This window comes from Triturus cristatus, chromosome 1_2, assembly GCF_964204655.1.
Source record: "Triturus cristatus chromosome 1_2, aTriCri1.1, whole genome shotgun sequence".
NCBI lineage: Eukaryota > Metazoa > Chordata > Amphibia > Caudata > Salamandridae > Triturus > Triturus cristatus.
The window spans coordinates 689894376-689913976 of record NC_140580.1 but is presented as its reverse complement, the minus strand read 5'-3'; the positions used below and the strand labels follow the sequence as shown (position 1 = coordinate 689913976).

The 19601-nt window shown below is 43.7% G+C and overlaps 1 protein-coding gene across 1 annotated transcript; it reads left to right on the top strand.

Annotated features, from left to right (window-relative positions):
- Positions 1-7522: 7522 nt before the first annotated feature.
- On the top strand, positions 7523-9397 carry LOC146867843 (zinc finger MYM-type protein 1-like). Its single transcript, XM_085623782.1, has one exon. It carries the CDS (start codon positions 7523-7525, stop codon positions 9395-9397), a length of 1875 nt encoding a protein of 624 aa, XP_085479908.1.
- Positions 9398-19601: the final 10204 nt, after the last annotated feature.

Sequence of the window (19601 nt, the reverse complement as noted above, 5' to 3'; positions counted from 1 at the left end):
CCTATGGTCCTAGTTTGGAACACAAGCATCCTCCACCAATCAGAGGGAGAGTCGAGAGACGCTGCAAGAAATTCTTAAAGTCTTTGAATTCAGTAGTTTTCCTTTCTTCTGTTATTATACAATTAACTAGCGATTTATATGGATTCTCTGTAAAGGGAATACTCCTCTCCGAAGTTGTACTTTGTGTAGGGCACTGACATCTCACGATTTATAAAAATACAAAATAAAGATGTGGGCCAAATATATGCCTCTCGTGACTAACTGGGCTGTCCTAATAAGCCGCGCATCGCGGTTATTGGGCAGTATAATCCTGATGGTTTGAAGGGGTGCCTTCTAAGACTGTACGCGGATAGTATTTCCCTTTACTGAAGGTTTCATGCTCCTCTCGCACAATGGGTTTCTAGCAGACCCTGCAACAAGAAACAAGTTGCCACCAAAAAGTCTGTAGGAATGGGATACAGTGATTCGTATTAGTATAAGTGGTGACTGCAAATAATGGTTGCATTTATCCTAGCCAGTGCTTTGACTCGGGGTTATTCGATTCCATTGTTTTATTTTTTTCCTCACCTGTGCCATTACAGACGGGATGAGCCGAGCCATGTGCAGGGCTGACTTGGCTCCAGCAGACTAGAGAGAGCCCACTGAGTGGGAACACGAGCCGCCGCACCCCCTGGTTTCGGTTCGGCCTTGTCGGGCGGCGGGCCTCGTCAGTGGGGTGGGGTGGGTGCAGCCTGAGTCCAACAGCACAGCAAACTAGGCCGGGGTCCAAATAGGACATGCTTATGACACTTAGGTGTCTCACTTAGGAAATCGACGGAAATACTTGAATGAATCAGTCACCGAATAAGTCAGCGTGTTGATGTATGAGTGTAAGGATGAGGCACAAAGTGAAAGTGGGATGACTTATTGAGTGCCTCAACTAATTAGTGACTCAAGAGGCATGTTCCGTTACAAGCCTATTAGCATGGACATTGCTTGATCATCTTTGCGCACTCACTCACACACACACACAAGAACAGACACATGTGGGTACATGTGTGGTCTTACATTGGAGATTTGCACTCATTGCTTTTAGCATGAAAATCCTAACTTTGGGTCAGTTGGGACCTTCAGTACAATGCCATGACTGGTCACAAATGTGGGCCTTTAATGAATGAGCTTCATGGCTCTTAGTTAGAGAGAAGTAAAAATGTTCTTTTAGCAGCATCAGCACTTGGTATTCTAAGCACGTGGACCCTGTATCACTTGGACATCCCCTTCAGTGGGTAGTAACAAAAGGAAGAGGGGTATAAGGAAGAAGCGGCACTACAGGAGCTTCCTGCAACATCACCTGCTCTGTCAAAATGCTGTGCCTTTGGTTCATAGCCCATGTGTTGGTGGGGTGTGCAGCAAGAACACAAGCTAGGTGGGAGGGATGGACGAGACTGCATCCTCGTAGAGCAGAAGCCAGCCTACGAGCACTTCCCTTGCCTTGCATGAAGATCATGGGCCATCACCCACTGCTCCCACAGATGATACCGAGCAGCTCCCCACAGCCCCTTGCCACCAGTCAACTCCAAGGATTGACTGGATGGCAACGTGCATATTGAAAGGTTCAGTAACAAACAATCCACTATACCCATAGTCTATCTGTAACAACTCTGTTCCCGCGGCAAACAATTTCATTCCTAAAGTCGCACTTACCACCCACACCTGAGATGAGATGAACGCAGAGAAGACAGCATCCCCAGAGGGTACAGGGCATGTTATTTGGCCTTCATGGCATGTTACGGCTGGTTACTGCAATTAGTCCAATACCATGACTCAGAGGAAATAAGGCAAGGTCTAAGTGTGCCTTCTGGTCACTGTGGTGAAAACAGTACAGAGTACAGCAAGCAATCCATGTCCCCATCAAATCGACCAGTGTGAACACACACCTCTACTTAGCATGAGTTTTTAAGTGTTGGTATGATGTTTATTCATACTGGCAGGTGCTGCCCAGCCATCACCGATGATGCTGTTCTGGTTACTAGGATAATGCAGGGTAATAGATTCAATGAAATACGTTTGTAGCTGGTCAGGTACAGTTCACATTGAATCACACAAATTAATAATTAAATGTGGCTTCAAAATAAATTGAAAAAGAAAAAAGGTATTAGGTTTTTGCAGCTAGCAGGAGTGTATGCAGTTGAAATAGCATACACATAAAGCAACACTTGGAGTGTTTTGCTGCGAATAATCTTTTATTGGGGAGGTTTCTAGAGACATTTCATAACAAATCACACTTTTGCTTCCCTCCTCGACATGTTTAATTCCATTTTGCTAACATTACAACGAAATCATTGTATCTGTAGCAATGAAACAAGATGAAAGAGGGTGTGGATTAATTCAAATGTGAAAACTTTGCAGAGACAAGAAAAGACAAACAGGGGCATATTTATCAAGGTTTTGCGTCGTCGCAAGGGCACAAAACGGCGTCACAAAACCTAAATGAGATTTATCTAGTCACGCAAGGCCACCTTGGTTTGAGGAATCTAGAGTAACACAAGGCAGCGCAATCGCTGCCTTGCGTTAATCTGCAGCAGGGAGGCATGCCTCAGGTGGAGTGTAGGTGTTCCAGCACATTTAACCATGGATTCTAGCACATTCCCAGATTCACCAACATTAGTAGACCTGGGAATGTATCAGAATTGTACGCCTCCCCACCAGAGGCACAAAGGTGAGAAATATCTTTATCTATGGTTGTTGTGTCCTCTTTCTAAGTATGCAGCAGATTCCTACACCTTGTAATCCTCATTGGCTTATGTGACATTCCCTGTAGACTGATTTACATACTTGTATGATTCGTTGTCTCTGTATAATGTGTTTGTGGTGTAAAGTGCAGACACACTGCACTGATATGAGTAGTGCTAAACAATAAACGCATTTGAGAGAGGGGCTACGGAGCGATGAGGGGCACTGGTGGAGGGTGACTGCAGGGCTCGAGTCGGGGTACCAGGCGGGTGGATGGCGTCCCTCGCTTATTTTAACGGGAGATCGATTACTGGAGCAAATGGAGCCACACATTTACTCTTTGGCCTCTCTGGGGCGAGATCGGAGCTCATTCAGAACGCTGCTCACGCGCTGGCTTCTCTGATGTAATGGCATCTAAGGGGTGAGCGAGGGGAGGCAATGAGTCTGATGGTGCAAGCCACCTTTCGTGACATCACTTGTTGTTGTGACGTCCCCCCACCCACTTCTTTTTTTAGGACTTGTGCCCTGAGTGACAGTGAGGGAATCTGAGGAAGAGGTCATGGTGTCGAGGGGAAGCTAGGGTGAGATGAGCACTGGTGGAGGGTGGTAGTGAGGGAGTCTGAGGAGGAGGTCATGAGGGGGAGAGGCGGCTACGGAGAGATAAGGAGCACTGGTGGATGGTGGCAGTGAGGGAGTCCAAGGAGGAGGTCATGAGGGGGAGGGGCTATGGGGAGATGAGGGGCACTTGTGGCGTGAGGCAATCTGAGGAGGAGGTCACTAGGGGGGCCATGGAGGGATGAGGGGCACTGTTGGAAGGTGGTAGTAAAGGTATTACGGAGAAAGAGGTTATTAGTGTGGCGCCAAAAAAGACTTTCCCATCAGCGCTAAAGCCGGCCCTGTCATTGCCTTTCTGTTTTTGTTTATTTAATTAGCAGTCGGGTCATAAGGGCTACTGTGGAACATACTTTAAAGTGCATGCTAATTATATTTACTGCTACTTTCAAAGTTTGAAGGTGATTTTACTAATGTTTTTACCGGGAAAAATCAAAGTGGAGCGCGATGGTGCCTGATATGGGGCTGGGGCCCAAGGTCAGCTGTGAGATAAGGTGCACTGGAGAGAGGAGTAGTGGATAATCAAGCCTGTAAGGGAAAGCGTTGCCAAGACCGGGGTCAGGTGGAGGTAGTAATGAAGAGGGATCCTCCATGAAGGCTCAAACAGATGGAGCCTGAGTAGTATCACTTGCCTGATACTCCCACCTCAGAAACCTCCTCTTCCCATCAAAGGAACATTACATGGAAAGTGATAATATTTAGAAAGAGATTCAAATCAGTGACCCTCCGGCTACCGACTTAGACATCTGAAGTGATCAAATCAACCAACGGAGTTTTCTGCCAGTGCAAAACATTCCCCGTTGAGCTAAGGTTAGGGAGCCTTTTAGCCATTTGAAGGTCCTTATTTTCATTTCTTTACAGTCTCCTGCTGAACTTCCATCTATCGTACCCTACCGCAACCCTCTTTCACTTCTATACAGTTTCTCCTCTCAACAATTCATTGTCTTTCTTTGACCTGCACCTCTTACCTACTGTTCCATTTTCTTTTTCACATGATCCCAAGCCTCTGTTTTTATCTTACATTCACCACTCTTTCCCTCACATCTATCTTTTTGAGTTTCCTTTCACCTTAAAATCTTCCCCTTTGCACCAGTTTCCCATTCAGGTGTGTCCTATACCTCACTCTTTCATTCTCTCAGAGAATTTCACTCCGTTAAAGCTCAGATGCTCGCCTACCTATCTTCTACCGTCACCTTCATGCTTCACAGTGCTCTACTCCATTCAACATTAAGTCAAACTCTTAGGGCCTCATGTAGGAAGCCAAATACCGGTCGGTAACGGCCGATTTTCGGTAATTATACCGTTACCGACCGGTATTTTGGCCATTGGTATGTAGGGGGACAAACTTTGCTTTCGGAATTTACCGAATCGGTAAAATTACCGATTCGGTAATAATACCGAATCGGTAATGTTACCGAATCGGTAACTTTTCCGAATCGGTAATTTTACCGATTCGGTAAATTCCGAAAGCAAAATCGAGATGTAGGGGGAGTGTGTGTGTGTGTTTAAGAGTCGGTATTTACCACCAACTTATAGTTGGTGGTAAATAATGAATGTATGTGTAAATGCATTTTTACGCGCGTAGCAGTGTGCAATGTGGCATACATACATGCCCTTAGGGCATGTATGTGTGCCACATGTGCACACATGGCCGAATCAGGGGTGCAACAGGGTGTCAATGTGACACCCTGCCACCCTTGTATGTGTTCCCCCCATTACCGAATCGGTATTTTCCGATTCGGTAATGAGGCATACCTTCCCATCAATGGGAAGGTATGCCTCATTACCGAATCGGTAAATACCGATTCGGTAATTACCGACTAGTAACGATTCGGTAAAAAATACCGACTCATTACCTACATACCAGTTACCACTTCTAAAATACCGATTCGGTATCGTTCGGTATTTTAGAAGTGGTAACTGGTATGCTACCTACATGAGGCCCTTAATCTCTTCTTGCCTATATCTCAAATGCATCTTTATGAGTCTAATTTTCTCACTTCCATCTCCTTTGGTTTTACCTCTTGAGTGCAACTAGAACTTGCATTCTATCACATTCCTGTTTTCCTCTCGCTGCCACCTTTTTTTCTCACATTCGTTGTTTTCTAGACACCCTCTCGTCCCTAGTACCCCTTCACTCCTCTAATTGCTTTCTCTTTGTTCTCTTCTCATCTCTAGTTGTGTCTGGTATCGTATTATAGGATAATGTGTTTCTAGTGCGAAAAAGAATATGCACAATACCAGGCAGAGCTGTTCTGGACCAGCAGATTTAGGTAGTGCGAGTATCGCTGTGAAAGACCTATTTATTAATCTCCTGACATCTTCTTGCTTTGTTGCCTTTCTGTAGCAGGCTCTCGTGGCCTCTTGTGTCCTTGTTTGTTAATTTAATGTCCGCCAGTCAGCTATTATGATCACACACATTTGTTTTTATTAGGTATATCATGAGTGCATTTAAGCCCATTATGAGATTTAACAAATTTGATTTTGCTTTGGGATTGTGCTAAAAAAGTGGCGCAATCCCAATGCAAAATCAGGGCCTCAATTAATTTTAATTTTTTTTTAAAACCCTGCCACAAAGAAATTGGCAACAAGGAGAAGCATGTTAGTAGATCTTTTATGCTTAATTGGTTACAAATTCTGCATTTTCTAATATTTTTATAGGGTTAAGGCATTTGCTGCAGAGGTGCCCAGTAACTATCAGGCAATAATAATTGGTGAGAAGAACCCTGGAGGTTAAATTATTTCTTGGAGAAATTTCTGTTATGTGTAGTCCCAGATCTGACTCAAAGTAGCATAGAAGGTTAATGTGCCTGCAAAGCACATCATGTAATATGCAGATGACAGATTTGTTTTACTGTAGCTAGGTAAGGTTACTGCTTTGAACAGAGATCCGTTTGGTACTTGCAGTTCATAAATAGTAAGCCTTTTAATCTAGCACCATTAGCTTTGTAGGATATGTGACTGCTACAACTTTTAACCCTCACTGACTCATGCAACACATCTTGTACACTGATTTACACGCTTGCATGATTTATTTTCAATCTGTATGTTATGTAAATCGCTCTGAAACCCTGCATTGGGATGAGTAGCGTTATAAAAGACAGTAAAGTAGTGCTATTTAAATTGTGTTTAAATACTGGGACAGACCAACACATCTGAGATACTTACAGTTCATGCACTTACATAAAGGGGCCAAACAAAGTCAAAAGCATGCCTCTCTTAAGTACCTGTGAAGAGATAACCAGCTGTATGCTTTTGTTTCCCTCCGTTGTATTTACTCTGGGGGCCCAGCAGGAGCTAAATTATATCTATGCCCGCAAGCACTGCACTGCTCAAAAAATGTACCTCGCCGGCGAGTTGCCACGCTATGACAGCTGGGACGTGATGTGACGCCCCCCTCCGTATGGTCATCAATGTTCAGAATGGTCAGATAACAAGACAGTGAGGGTTACAAGGTCTAGGAGTCGCATGCCCTTCTTAGCTCACTGTATTTTATTGCAATTTAAACAGGGAAGACTACAAGCTAACATTTTAAAATGGATGTATTTATCCGTTATTCTTTTTATTATGAATATCTTTCTTTTTCTCATTCTTTCAAGCTTACTTAAGATGAAGCGAATAAAACCAAGTGGTGCAGCCTTTAGAAAAAAGAAAAAGGCCAGAGAGGAACAATTAAAAAAGCATGAAGGTGCACTACTGAAATACCTCAGTCGCGAAACAGAAACTCCTAGTACTACTACTACTGTTACTGAAGCAATTTCCGAATCTGAATTTAAACCATCATCAAAGTCAAGTGATCCTTCAACTTCAACAAGTGATAAGGGGTGTAACCAACAAGAAATTACAGCTGTTGACTTAAAAGATGTTGGTCTTTGGCCAAGTAGGATTAAAGATGACACGCATATCTTACTGGTAGGACAAGGGACGTCTGTGGTTCAACATCTAGATTCTGATATTGGTGAAGTCATTCGTGAGGGTGCTTTAATCAAAGGATGAACCAGAAAACTTACACGCGAGTGGTTTTTTCAAACTCTGTCAAATAATGAAAAAATGTTGAGATCGTGGTTGGTGTAATCTCCTTCCAAGAAAGCTCTTTACTGCTTTTGTTGCAGACTATTTGCAGACAGAAGTCATTCAAATTTTGATTCTACAGATGGATTCAACACGTGGTGGAAACTCAATCCTAAAATTTGCGATCATGAATCTAGTGTGGCTCATGTTCGATGTTTCACACAATGGAAGGAGTTGGAAATTAGAATCCGATGTGGAGCAACAATTGACAAACGAAGTAAAGAAGTGGAGGGAGATACTTTCAAGATTGTTGGATATCATTAGATTCCTAGCTAAACAAAATTTGGCTTTACGGGGTCACCGAGAAGGAATTCATTGCAAGACTGATGATGAACCTGAATCAACAGGAAATAGAGGAAATTTTCTAGAATTGGTTCATTTGTTGGCCAAATACGATCCAGTGCTACGTGAGCATACTGTAAGAATTAAGCTGGGAAAAAAGTATGCTAAATCCTATATGTCGCCTACTATCCAGAATGAGTTTATAGAACTTTTGGGAGAAAAAGTAAGAAGCAAAGTTATCGAGCAAGTGAAAGAAGCTAAGTATTTTTCTATGATATTCGACAGCACCCCTGATATTTCTCATAAGGATCAGATGAGCCAAGTTTTACGCTATGTTATGATCAATGGAAATAAAGTGATGGTTGTGGAATCATTTGTCGATTTCCTTGAAACAAAAGGTAAAACCGCTGAGAATATTTCAACTATGATTTTGCAGAATTTAGAAAGCAACGGAATTGATATTCAAAATTGTAGAGGACAAGCATATGATAATGCTGCTGTGATGGCTGGTCAACATACTGGCGTTCAAAGACGCATCAGGGAAATTAATGGAAAAGCAGAATTTGTCGCATGTACAAATCACTCGCTGAATTTGGCTGGTTTACATGCAGCTTCTGTTGCTGGGAATTCTGTTACCTTTTTTGGAACTGTGGAGCGTTTGTTCGTGTTTTTTTCTTCCTCGACCAATCGCTGGGATATTCTGACTTCAGTCACTGGCCAAAGTGTCAAGCGTGTAATAGAGACTCGGTGGAGTGCACGGGGAGATGCTGTGAGTGTTGTAAAAAAAAATTACTCAAAAATCTTAAGTGCTGTAGAATGTTTAACTGGTGAAGAAGAAAATAGAGTTTCCAGGTCAGATGCTGGTGTGCTGCTTGTTGCTTTACAATCTTTTTCCTTCCTGTGCTTTCTTGGCCTGTGGGAATCCGTCCTTGTTGAAATTAACGACACTCAGGTCTACCTCCAAACCAAAGGATTGAATATACAACAATGTGACATAAAACTCAATGCTTTAAAAGCATTTCTAACTGAAAATAGGTGTGAATTAGTTAACAATTCAGTAGCTTACGCCAAAGAAATTTGTGATGATCTTGGGATAGTCATGGATCGTCGGTGTAGAAAGAAGAAACTAATGGCAGGTGAAGAATCACGAGATGCTGAATTGACATACGAAACTGAGTTGAGGAGAGAAATGTTTTCTTCACTGGACAGAGTGATCCAAGAAATCACCACAAGATTTCAACAACTTCATGTTCTTGCTGAAAAATATGCTTTCCTTACTCCATCGAATCTTTTGAATGATAAATACGAATGTCAACTAAATCATTATCATAATGACATTAATGAGGAAGAGTTCCTCGTTGAGAGAAAAAGACTTCAGAGTTTTATTTCTGTTGCTGCTACGCAACACGAAACAGACACCTGGAAGGACAGTCCCCTTGAACTTTTGCAGTTTATTCTAAAATACAGTCTTGAGAACTCCGTTCCAAATATTGTAATACTACTGCGAATTTTCCTCACAATTGCTGTAAGTGTTGCTGGTTGTGAGAGGAGTTTTTCTAAATTGAAATTGATTAAGAATTACCTAAGATCTACAATGAGTGCCTTACGTTTAAGAAATCTTGCCATACTGTCTATAGAACAGCAACTGAGTGATGAAGTAGATTTTGACGATGTCATTGATGATTTTGCCAATAGAAAAGCAAGAAAAATAACATTTTAGAATGTTGGATTTACGTTTTACTTGAAAAATAAACATAGTGTTTTCATTTACTTTCCTATACATCATTTTGAATTTTTGTTGTTTGTTTTTTTTTTTTTTTAAACTCTGTTTATTTAACTTGGAGAAACCTTGGTCATGTGATACAGCTCTGCACCTTACATTTTCTTTCTGCACCAGTTTTAACACATGTCAGTACATAAGTTCCAACTATGCGGGTAATTTTACAATATATGCAATGCACTTCTTAAACTGTACAGTGGTCTTCTGTTTTGTTGTATTTTTGGTGCATATTAAGAGGGGCTGCTAATTAAAACAATATTTTTTTATATTATTACAAGACCTAATAATAAAGTCATATTAACCTTAGTGTTGTTTTCAGTGAATTTACTATAATGAATTAATATCTGTCTTCCTCCCCCCCTCACCCTTCTTGTGCAGGGGGCCCTCCCGCTATGTTTGGGGTACAGATTCTGAGGTGGGCATGCAAGACCCCAGGCCTCTCATTTGGGAAGAGGCCAGAGCGGTCTTTGGCACCGAACGACAGGTTATTGATAAAGATCTGATTGACTGTCCTAATCCTCCGCAGTTAACCGGTCGATGGACCCTCCACTCCCCTCCCTTCACACATCAGCAGGGGGCTGAAGGTAAACCCCACCCGGCAGTGTGCAAGCCTTGCAATTCCGTACTTGACACATTATTATGATTTTACTGTTCTTGTAGACTTTTAACACTGTTGGTTACCATGAAAGTAATGTGAAAACAAAATCGCAGAAAAATTTAATATTTCTTGTTTCTTCTGAATATTCAAGGAGTGCCGCAGCGCCGGAACAGTTTGTCCCGGGTCTTGGATAGAGTTGAACAAGTTCCCATGGCCCCCACAACTGTGTTTAAGGATTGTGATCATAATGTGTCGCCCCTCCCTGTATTTTAGCTTTGGGCCCCCAGGCAGGCTGTGCACCATGTGTATGCTCAGGCTGCTGTGAAGGAGAGATGCACTATTACAAGCTGGTTTTGGGTACCAAGAGCACATGTCTTTTCATTCCCAGGGAGTTGGTTGCTTCTGCTTGGAAGTAATGACAGGGAGCGACCCCTGGTTGTTGCCTTTGGGCCACCAGAGTGGGCTTTGTATCCGGTCTGTGTTGGCAAGGTGGAGCTGACTGACCCCTTTGTGCTGCGTTTAGTTTTAAGGGCACACAGTGAGTCATTCCCTGTGAATAATTAATTTGCTGTTTTTGAAAGATAAAGAATCACAGGCTTCGACACTGTTAAGTTAGTTTTGGGTCCACAGAGCACATCACGTTTGTGCAGGTCCCCACTGCTTTAATGGGGGGGACCATGATGTATGGTCATTTAATGTCAGCTGTAGACGAAGGTTACATGAACAGTGTCATGTATGTGCATGTTTGCATTGTGCTGAGGGGATTACCTGGTAATTGTTCACGCAGCTCTCTGATGGATGTCACATGCGGTTTTTCTGAGTCCCCAGATAGATCATGCAGTCTGTGTGTTCTCTTTTGTACTGCCAGTCACCGCTGTATTCAACTGTGTAGCCTTGGACCGTGTCATGTATGTGCATGTAAGTTGCATGATCAAGGTAACTATTAGCGGCGATACTTGGTGTCTCTCGGACCTCTTTGAAGTGCATGCCACTCCCCCCCCCCCAGGGGGGGGCGGCAATCTGAGGGATAGCCCCGGGCGCCACAAGCTCTAGCTACGCCACTGCTGCTGTGAGGCATAGACTTCACTACGTCACTTCTACGAGGCTTACTTGCGTCGTAACGCCCACCCTGCATACATTATACCTGGCATAGGTATAATGTGGCGCAGGGGTTTACAAAGTGACGCATCTTCCTAGATGCGTCACTTAGTAAATATGACGCAACATGGCGCATTTTTTACCCCGCTGGTGCGTCACAAAAAGTGACGCACCGGCGGTGCAAAAGTGACGCAGGGGATCATAAATAAGCCCTTTGGAGTATAATTGAAGAGGGTAAGAAACCACTTCAAATAATAATCACAATCCTTGTCAGAGAGTACCGCAAAAGTCACTAAATAAACCTGTGCTCAACCCCTGGTACGTGTGGCGCAGATCGGTCAAGCTTAATGTTAGAGGCAATCTGTAAAGTATTTATGCAGGACTTAAACAATAATAATGCCAAAACACAACACATGACAAATCCCGAACCAATTTAGATGAGTAGAGAATATTTTAATAAACAAATGACATCAAAATAACACATTTCAATAAGTAAACCATATATATATGAGGTTTTTTTTAAGTTTGAGTTAAAAATAGAGCCAAAAAGCAATATTCTCCAAACTCAGGTATCTGATCATGCTAGACTGAGTGAAAGTCAAAAGTTAGAGCTGACTACAAAACACTACCAACCAGATACAGGGACCAGATTCTTTGTCGTCGGTGAGGAAAGCTACAAGCTGAATACAAGGAATGGATCAACAATTACAGGAAACAGCTGTTCAAGGTCTCCAAGTCGATTGGAAGCTGCTTGGTGTCAATTCCAGTGACTTCATCTCTCGGGTGCTGGTCGGTATCGAATCCGATGAAGGAATCAACTAAGGTTGTTCATCCACAATATCGTGTACAGTGCAGTTTGCAGTTAGGCAGGGATGAATACACTCTGACCACAACCAAGTACTCACTCCCACAGAGGGCACCAGAGAGGACCAGGTAAGGACCAGTTGGGACTGGGCAGTTGGAAAGCAAGCCTCTGGAAGCTTGGTGTGTCCTTGTAGCACAAATAAATCAGCCAACTGACTCAAGAAGACATTTCTGGGTTCATGATTCCAAGGCAAGCAAGGCAAGTATTACTTCAGGGAGCAGGGCAGTCCTTCATCTGAATATTCTCAGAGTGAGGGGGGCTCTGAGGAGAGGTCTGTGGGGTTCACTTTCATGCCCAATGTCAGTCTGTGGGTGGAGGGAAACCTATTGTCTGCACCTTAGACCAGTTTTGAACAGCTCCTTTCCTACCACTGGGTTTGGAGCCAGCCTGACTATGAAGCCAGTGATTGGGTAGGCATCATTTGAAGCTCAGGTAGGGGCTGGGTACAGCCTCTGGGACATCAATCCCAAGGATTTTAGGCAGAAAAGAGACAACATTTTAAAAGTGTATTTTCCTCAATAGTAATATCAAATCAAACGTTACCATTAAGTTGGGTTTTAATTTACTATTAAAATCAGTCATTGAATCCTTTTTTCCAGCTGCTCCCAAACTGACATTAATAATTAAAAATTGTTATAATGTAGCCCAGTTCCTATGGGTGAGCAAGCATTCACAGTGAAGAACGTCTTTGGAGGTTTTTCACTGCCAAGACATGTAAAACATTGATTTCTACATGTCCTAATTTTAAATACCATGCACCTAGAAGGCCACCCTTATGGGTGACATAGATATTAGCAAGGATGGTTTAAGCCTGCCAAAGGATGATTTTGAAAGGTCGAATTTGCTATTTAAAACTGCACAGCCAGCTGCAGTGGCAGGCCTGGAGACATGCTATACACGTCTACCGCAGTGGGTTGCACAATGAGTGCTGCAGCCCACTAGAAGTATTTAATTGACCGGCCCTGGGTACAGGTAGTACACTAGGGACTTATAAGTACATTAAACATGCCAATTAGGTGTACACCAACTGTACCATGTTTACAAGTGAGAGCACAAGCACTTTACCTCTCCTTGGCAGTTGACTGAGTTCTATGGCCTACGCAAAAAAAATATTTATCATACGCAGCCAAAATTCCCCAATGCTCTTAGGCTGGATACCCAAACATCCATGTGCTACATCTATTGGTCTGCCCTTCTAGCTGATGCATCCCACACACTGGAACTTCCTTCCTTCTGAAATATGTTTAATTTGTCTGATAACTTCAGTCCAGCCTGGTTTTAACCCCTTCAGCGCTGCGGGAATTCCCCCGCGGTGCTGAAGGGTTCGAGCGCGGGCGGGCCCATGACGGAACGGTTCCGTCATGAGCACAGCGCAACCGATGCTCATGACGGAACCGTTCCGTCATGGGCATGGAAGGGGTTAAGGATCGTCCCATTTTACAAGCATCAGCATAATGAACTCCACTCTATCATTCCATCTACACTAGGCCTGTCACACTAAATATGTATATGTGGTAAATGTTTTGTTTTGTTTTGTCCTGTCCTGTCACTACTGGACATTCACCATCCATGATCTCCAACACCTTCTCAAAGTGAGACTGTTATAAACTACTACCATCCCATGTAGAGTGGTACTGTTGCTATCATCATCTCCTTGTGTATGCTTTGTTCGCCCTTAGTTGGCAGGGTATGCCCAGACGTGGGTCCCTTGCTCACTTTGCCACTGGATTCAAGATAGCCTGGCTGATGAAGGGTGTTATCCAGAAACCGGTCCCAGGATGCTTGTTTCCGGTTCAGGGAAGACCTGGCTTGGCAGTTCGGGCTGGACTGTTCCCATGAGGCACAGGGTCAAGACTGATTTGCATATAGCTGGGTGTGTACTGAGGTGGCAAAGTGAGCTAAAGAATGATGATGATTCAACCCAGATCTGTGACTGGGGGTGAGTGTCTGAAAAGTTTCAGCACTCCGTCCATCATCTCCTTGTGTTTGCACTGTTGCTATGTATACCATTTCTTGGCGACACCCTCCCTCCCCCTGCTGAAAATGAATAAAATAGGTAAATGCTTCCAATGTAACACTGTATCTCACTCACGCTCTTTTTCACCAGGATTTACAATTACCCCACAGGTAGCTCTCACGTTTCCAGGTCCGAGAATGGATGTCTCGCCAGTCCATTATATTAATTTGCATTCTTGGACGTGTAGTTCTGATTTGCTTATGAGATAAACAAGGCTACAAGTCCCAGAATCCAAAGAAAAACGCAGAGACTGGGGGCCTCATGTAGGTGGGCTGGCATTTACCACTTCATAAATACCGAATCATACCGATTCGGTATTTATGAAGTGGTAAATGCAATGTAGGTAATGAGTCGGTAAATATGACCGAATCGGAAAAATTCGGTAATTACCGAATCGGTATTTACCGATTCGGTAATGAGGCATACCTTCCCATTGATGGGAAGGTATGCCTCATTACCGAATCGGTAAATACCGATTCGGTAATGGGGGAGCACATGCAAGGGTGGCAGGGTGTCACATTGACACCCTGTTGCACCCCTGATTCGGCCATGTGTGCACATGTGGCGCACATACATGCCCTAAGGGCATGTATGTCTGCCACATTGCACACTTAAACGTGCACAAAAATGCTTTTTTGCAGCTATTCGTTATTTACCACCAACTATTAGTTGGTGGTAAATAACGAATCCACCCAACACCCACACACTCCCCCTACATCTCATTTCATGATTCGGTATTTACCGAATCGGTAATATTACCGATTCGGTAATTTTACCGATTCGGTAAATACCGAATCATGAAATTCTCCCCCTACATCTCAAAAGCCAAAATACCGGTCGGTAACGGTATAATTACCGAAAATCGGCCGTTACCGACCGGTATTTGGCTTCCTACATGAGGCCCTGGGTGCGCTGTTCACGCGTGGAAACGGAAAACTGGAGAGGGCTGACTACATACACTCAAGCATGAAAGCACACCAGCCTACGCATGCGCAGTCGGGCTCGGTGTACCACTTTAAAAGTTCTAAAACTGTGCACTTTGCCTTAAAAGCTCATCACCAAATCAGTTCATTTTTGTGATGTGTCAGGCAAACTAAGCTTCATTGTGTGTGATGAATAGCACGCACAAAAACACATCCTTTCAATATGTTCTGAACACATTACTGTTCTAAGGCATGCGTTCTGTGACTTTCCAGTAAAAGCACAATAATCCTTCGGGTTTTTGTCGGTTTCTGGGAACAACAACCGAGTAAACCGTATGCGGGCATTTCTTTGTCTTGCTTTCACAGGAGTTGAGCAGCGCATTTCTGGGAATAAAAAAGCGTTATCGTCTTGTAGTGGTCTGTGACCTTTAAAAAGATTAAATCACTTAGAAAGTGATAAATCTGGGGTTTGACAGTGGACTGTTAACACCCGCTGCGAAATCCATGACAAATGGGTTTAACAAATCAATAAAAAAACAAAAACATTGAATGGTGTTTGCCCCAGATTTCGAGCATTATTTCCTTTTTATTGGCCTATATAAAGCAGTGTTGTTTATAGTGGTTGTGGGCTTAGAGGCAGAACAAAGAGGATAGGTTTTAAAGCCTCTTGAAATCAAATTGTGTTATATATTTCTCTTTTTGGAACAAAGTGCTCACTTGATTGTTAGATTGAAGAGAGGTGGCAGAGCAAATTATTTGGATGTTAAGGTGCAGTTTACTCATGTAGTAGGCATGTCATTTTGTTTGGATGGAATATTTTTGGATGTGAGCTTAGAAAAAGTGGAATGGGCCGATTGACACAATAGGTAAGACCTGGCTGTATTGCGTTAGACAAACTTTCGCATTACGGGGCAGATCTATATTGGAGATGCGCCACTTTTACGCCGCCGTTGCGTCACTTTTGTGACGCAGCGGCGGTGTAAACCCTGCGCCATATTTACATCGTGACGCATCTATGGAGATGCGTCATGATGTAAAGCCCTGCGCCACGTAAAACCTGCATCAGGTTTCACGTGGGCGTGTCGACAGAGGGGGGGGGCGTTCCGTCGCAGGAACGCCCCTGAAAAGTGACTCCGTCAAATCTATAAGATTTGACTGAGTCACTTTCCCAACGCTGATGCGCCAAAACCCTGCGCCTGCTTGAAGCAGGCGTAAGGCTTGACGCACCATGTTAGGGATAGGGTAGGTTGGAACAGTGCTGGAGTCTTGCGACGCAACTGAAGTTCTGCGCCAACCTTACGCCATCAGATGCGTCACGCATCTGTTTATTCCTGCGCCATGATGCGCCGCATTGTAAATGCGGCGCATCATGTGTTGCGCAAGGGTAAACTTGCGTGACGCATCATTCCTGGCGCATCCTTGCTGATTTGCAGGGATGCGCCAGGAAACATAAATCTGCCCCTACGTTTTCACCGGGCAGTGGTACACACAGAGTAAAACTTAACCGGCGAACAGTGGGGCAGATTTACAAGCCCCTTGCGACACTTTTACGCCGCCATTGTGTCACTTTTGTGACACAGCGGCGGCGTAAATAATGCGGCCAATTTGCAACGTGACGCATCTAGGGAGATGCGTCACGTAGTAAAGCCCTGCGTCACATTATACCTGCGCCAGGTACAATGTAAGCAGGGTAGGCGTTCTCATGCAAAAGCCACGTAGAACTGGCACAGTGAAATTTACAAGATTTCACTGCGTCATTCTACGCCCTCACTGCGTCAAAATCCCTACGCCTGCTCAGACCAGGCGTAAGGATTGACAAAGTGCTTTTTACATTGGACCTACCTATGTTTTCTGGCGCATTGTTGTAGTTGCCTTACTTTTGTGACCAACTCCAACAATGCGTCACTTTTCCTCCAACAGATGCGTCAGAATTTTTGATGCACCTGTAATTGATTGTGCCATGGTGCACTGTATTGTAAATTCAGTGCATCCATGGTGATGCAAGGACATTTGGAGCTGACGCACGGAAACTGACGCATCTATGCAGATGCGTCAGTTCCTTGTAAATCTGCCCCACTGTCTCCTCAAACTGAGGGACTCTGCATAGATGCCTCTGTTTCCTTGCACCAGCGCCAAATGTCCTTGCACCACCATGGATGCGCTATATTTACAGTACAGTGCTTCATGGTGCAAGGATTAACAGTTGTCTCAGAAATTATGATGCATTTGTTGGCACAAAAGTGACGCATTGCTGGAGTTGCTCATGAAAGTGACGCTACTCCAGCACTGTGCCACAACATATAGGTGAGTCCCATTCAAAAAGTCCTGCATCATTCCTTACGCCTGGTCTGAGCAGGCGTAGGGATTTTAATGCAGTGAAGGCATAGAGTGACGCAGTGAAATGTTGTAAATTTCACTGCGTCAGTTCTAAATAGCTTTTTGCATTGGAACGTCCACCCTGCATACATTATACCTGATGCAGGTATAATGTGGCGCAGGGCTTTACAACGTGACACATCTCCCTAGATGTGTCACTTTGTAAATGGGCCGCAACATGGTGCATTGTTTACGCCGCCGCTGCGTCACAAAAAGTGACACAATGGCGGCGCAAAAGTGGTGCAAGGGGGCTTGTAAATCTGCCTCTAAATCTCTTTGTGGCATCTCATATGTGGCTTTTTTTGTGTGAGGTACGTTTACGCTTATATTTTCCATGTGCGATACTGTCCAATCACATTTCACATTAGAGATAGAGCAGCAGCGTAAAAATGCAGCCCATTTCTAACGTGACGCATGTAGTAAGATGCGTCACGTTGTAAAGCCCTGCATCACATTATACCTGCGTCAGGCATAATGTATGCAGGGTGGTGATTCCAATGCAAAAAAGCCTCCTAGAAGTGACGCACTGCACCACTGCTAGGACGCCACTGCGTCAAATTCTTACGCCTGCTTGAAGCAGGCGTACGGAGTGACGCAGCACAATGAGGATAGTTCTCCCCCTGCATTGCTGGAGCTGCATCGTGCTTGCGACACGACTCCAGCAATTACAGGAGAATTCCCAGGGGTGAGCAAAACTGTGCTTTTTGTGTGAAATATGAGTCATTTCTGTGTAAATGAAACGAAATTATATGCATGAGACAACATGTATTTAGCCGACATCTTACGTGAGTATTTAACCCGGGGTCATACCTCACGTATTACAGTCTTACGAGATTCCGGGAGGAGACGCATTGGAATAGAAAATGTCTTGCAGATTCGGTTCCACCTGTCTCGCAAGACACTTTCTGCTTAAACCGGTTGCACAGAGACTAATGTTAAAAGAAATAGCCTAACAGGAACATGGCAAAAATACTGCAAGATGTGGCCAACCAAAATGAATTAATTTTATGAGATATGTCGCCCATTTAATAACATTTCTTTCTGGCATAATAATACTTTTTACTGTTTCAGATTTTCTAGTGTTAAATATAACCTCCTAGATAGCCTTCAATCACCGGTGCAGTAGATAATGTTTTTGGGTTTCATTACCAACAACAGTCTATTATCTCTCTTTCATTGGAAATGTCAACATCAGTGACGTCAAGGTTACAGGTCCATGTTTGAAAGGTGTGGCATGGGTGAAAAGTGGTGAGTGTGTTATCAGTAAGACTGCGGCCTACTTACACTTTGGCAAGCCTGTGCAGTGTTAAATGGCTTCTTCTCTAACAGTCTTCCAAAAACTGGGCACATTATTCTTGCAACATGTGACTAATTGGTGGATATACATTCAATGCCGATCGCAGATATTTGTTTTACGCTGCACGCGTATTATCTTTGAAACGGTTACTACATTTTGCCCATTCGACCAAACAGTTTAAACTGGGAGACTGACACCTGCTGTCTAGCTGGACTTCCCACAGTGCCCTGGTAATTAGATTTCTTGACACTTTCCTCCAGTTCAGATAAACTGTGATGATGAGTGAACCACCTACAGGTCTAAGGCTCTCCAGTGACAACAAACCTTTCTCCATTGCCAGACATCTGTCAAAAGTTAGGATGCCACAGATGAAAAGCCTGCTCAAGCAAAGAAGTGGCAGCTTGTCTTTGCATTCTGTTCAGGAAGCCTGTGTTAAGAGACGTTTGACACAGATGTCAGCTCTGAAAAAGAATATCCTGCATTTTCTTCCACAAATGGATGTGTAAGAGAAACAACGCCAGAAGGTCAGTTTGAGGCAAGGGGGTTAGGCAGACAACCAGTGGCCTTAATCCACGAGGGGGGTGACACATAGGTGACAGGGATGTGCTTCACTTTGATCAGGACAGTGCTGGAAGGAGAGATCAATGGGTACAGCTAGGAAGAGGAGAGAGGGAATCATAGACAAGGGTCTCCCTCACAGCCGTTTGAAAAGCTGAGAGCTCTTGCCACGTGGGAAAGGTTTCTTTCATAAGCGAAAGCAATTAGATCACACTGTTCAAAAATTGGTCCTGGATATCATGCAAGATGTTTGATATGCATTTTTCAATTGTTTTAGTATTCCTACTAAAACAACTGCTCTCCTCACTTACAACTCAAAGACTGCCTATATATGAGATGCCAAAAAAACAAGATTGCCTTCTAGACAGTTCGTGATACAAGTAATGGCTGCAGCGAGGTCAGCCAAGGATTG